The sequence below is a fragment of the Sipha flava genome, unplaced genomic scaffold (assembly GCF_003268045.1).
Source record: "Sipha flava isolate LNK unplaced genomic scaffold, YSA_version1 34285_pilon_pilon, whole genome shotgun sequence".
Lineage (NCBI taxonomy): Eukaryota > Metazoa > Arthropoda > Insecta > Hemiptera > Aphididae > Sipha > Sipha flava.
The window spans coordinates 6,616-7,509 of record NW_020273035.1 but is presented as its reverse complement, the minus strand read 5'-3'; the positions used below and the strand labels follow the sequence as shown (position 1 = coordinate 7,509).

Below are 894 nucleotides of genomic sequence, written 5' to 3'. Positions count from 1 at the left end.
CCTGGTGCCAAAATTGAACGATATTTAGGAAATTTAAATTTTTTTTTTCATTCGTGAAAGCACGTGTATTAGAGAAGTAAATATACATATACAATTAAATAATTGAGTTGTTAAAAAAATGTATTTGTAATTTTAGAGCGGTGGTCTAAGTGGTTTTGTTCATTGTTTTGTTGCCGAGGTTATGGCTATAGTGCGTGCACATGTAACAGCACTTGGTGGAAATGCAATGGTAGCTTATTTTATGAATGAATGTATTTTACTTAACAATCCTCATAAAAATCAAGTGAGATGTTAGAGAATAAGCATTATTTATAGAATAATTTAAGTTTAATATGAAAATCAATTAAATATTTTTTTTAATTTATCTAAATATTAAAATATTAATCAATTTTTATTTTCAGGGACAATGTCTTCTAAATGTTGGAGGTGATGTAGTTGAAGTATCATACTTTAATGATGAATAGATAATTCATAATAAATTGATTATAAATTCATAAAATTGGCATTATTATACATTTGCCCAAAAATATTAGAAATAAATTACAATTATTAAACATTTTTTAATTATTTAATTTGATTTTTGCTTGCATTACCAATTGTATTGATATATATATATATATATATATATATATATTGTCTAAGTATATAACATATTAAAATATACATGTAGTACTTATCCATTAGTATTTTATGTAATTGACTAACATGTTTTAATAATCAAATTCATTATTAAATAAAAAAATAAAAATTGTAAAATAAAAATTAGTTGTTTGATTCATTTATTATTATTAGCTAAAAAAAACATAGTTGAGGATAGTGGTTCTGAACCTTTTTATATCTATGTACTGGCTATACATTTTAAAAATATTCATGTATCACATGTATGAAAAAGAA

The 894-nt window shown here is 22.0% G+C and overlaps 1 protein-coding gene across 1 annotated transcript; it reads left to right on the top strand.

Annotated features, from left to right (window-relative positions):
- LOC112687334 (C2 domain-containing protein 5-like) lies at positions 1-531 on the top strand. Its single transcript, XM_025559980.1, has 3 exons — positions 1-76; positions 137-283; positions 402-531. Exons 2-3 carry the CDS (start codon positions 182-184, stop codon positions 462-464), a joined length of 165 nt encoding a protein of 54 aa, XP_025415765.1. The 5' UTR covers positions 1-76; positions 137-181; the 3' UTR covers positions 465-531.
- The last annotated feature ends 363 nt before the right edge of the window (positions 532-894 follow it).